The 1,746-nt window shown below is 37.6% G+C and overlaps 1 protein-coding gene across 1 annotated transcript in view; it reads left to right on the top strand.

The window, feature by feature from the left end:
* The window catches only part of LOC127161432 (gastrula zinc finger protein XlCGF8.2DB), a 116,136-nt gene extending 115,230 nt beyond the window's left edge, over window positions 1-906 (top strand). Inside the window, exon 3 of the mRNA XM_051104205.1 lies at window positions 1-906. Within this exon, the coding sequence (XP_050960162.1) occupies window positions 1-755 (755 nt within the window). The 3' untranslated portion in view covers window positions 756-906.
* Window positions 907-1,746: the final 840 nt, after the last annotated feature.

Raw genomic sequence — 1,746 nt, 5'->3', positions numbered from 1 at the left:
AACCTTACACCTGTCAACAGTGTGGAATAAGTTTCACTCTCAAAGAAAGCCTTAAACTTCACATGAGAGTTCACACTGGAGAAAAACCTTACACCTGCCAACAGTGTGGAAAGAGTTTCACTCAAAGAAGAATCTTTACAGTCCACATGAGAACTCACACTGGAGAAAAGCCTTATACTTGCTCTCAGTGTGGACAGGGTTTTGCACATAAAGGCAATCTTAATTCCCACATGAGAACTCACAGTGGAGAGAGCTCCTTCACCTGCCAACAGTGTGGAAAGAATTTCTTTCAAAAACAAAACCTTGAAGTCCACATGAAGATTCACACTGGAGAGAGACATTTTATATGTAATCAGTGTGGAAAGAGTTTTATCCGAAAAGACGTCCTTGAAGTCCACATGAGAGTTCACTCTGGAGAGAAGCCTTACACTTGCACTCAGTGTGGGAAGAGTTTTACCCATAAAAACACTTTTAATTACCACATGAGAAGTCACACAGGAGAGAAGCTGTTCACGTGTGATCAATGTGGAAAGAGCTTCACGACAGAACTAAGCCATAGATACCATATGACCATTCACACTGGAGAGAAACAGTTCATATGTGGTCAGTGTGGAAAAAGTTTTACACGTAAAGTAAGCCTTAATTACCACATGAGGACTCATTCAGGAGACAACTGTTTTAGATGTCAACAGTGTGGAAAGAGTTTTAGTCATAAATGTAACCTCAAAGTTCATATGAGAGTTCACACTGGATAGACTGGGCCAAGTCTGATTCAAATCCAAATCTGAAATGCCACACAGTGTAACTGAAGGATAATATAAAAAATGGACAAGCTGAAATGAAATAAAGAATATTACACTGTTTTCTGATTCATCTTAGTGAGAGAATGTGCTGGTAATGTTTTTAAATCACTTAAATATGAAGCTCTTTGACAGAAAATTTTAAAACCACTGATCCTAGGTCATCCTGCCTTATTAAATAGTGGAGATGATTTCATTTACATAATGCAAGGTCTTTCAGATAGAATGGACCTTGAGTTTTTAAAACAAGATTTTAAACTGAATTCTAAAATGGTCTTGGAGCCAATGAAATGCAGATAAAATTGGGGTGGCATTGTCATATTTCTTTGCCCTGCTCATCAGACCTGCAGCTGCATTTTGCATTTTATACCATCTGGAGGCGTGCAAGCAATGACTGAGGAAGACTCAAATACAGTGAATTACAATAACCTAGTAATGATAAAAAAAAAGCATAAATAACCTTCTCCAAGTTTGGAAATAATCTGCAGTTGAAAAAACTATTGTTAACAACAGAATTTGTTTGGGTAAACAAAATTCTGGGTCCAGGATAACACCAAAGCCTGGTTTCACAGACAGGGTTTAGAACTAAGCCAAGATTAGGCCGTAGTTCAATTAGGACATTTAAATAATTTTTTATAAATAAATGTGCCTTGGAAAAAAAAAACATTACTGGGGTCCATCTTGAGACAAAATAAAGGCACTAATATATTTTAAGATAAATCAGTGCAAGTTTCTTTCAGTTGAAACAGCTCAGACTGGGACTAGGCTTAAGCCTTGCCTGTGAAACCGGGGGCAAGGTTCCTAACCTGGGAGGAAGCTGAGGGGAAAAAGGCTTGCATGCCAGATACACTTTTAATGAGACCAGTCCATTAAAGGCTTTTTTTCTACATGAGGGGACCAAAAATTTATCATTTCAAAGATTTGTCCTCATTAAGTTAAAGAAACT

The sequence above is a fragment of the Labeo rohita genome, unplaced genomic scaffold, assembly GCF_022985175.1.
Source record: "Labeo rohita strain BAU-BD-2019 unplaced genomic scaffold, IGBB_LRoh.1.0 scaffold_65, whole genome shotgun sequence".
NCBI classification, from domain to species: Eukaryota; Metazoa; Chordata; class Actinopteri; order Cypriniformes; family Cyprinidae; genus Labeo; species Labeo rohita.
Note: the sequence above shows the minus strand (reverse complement) of the source record. Positions and strands in the feature narration are given on the sequence as shown.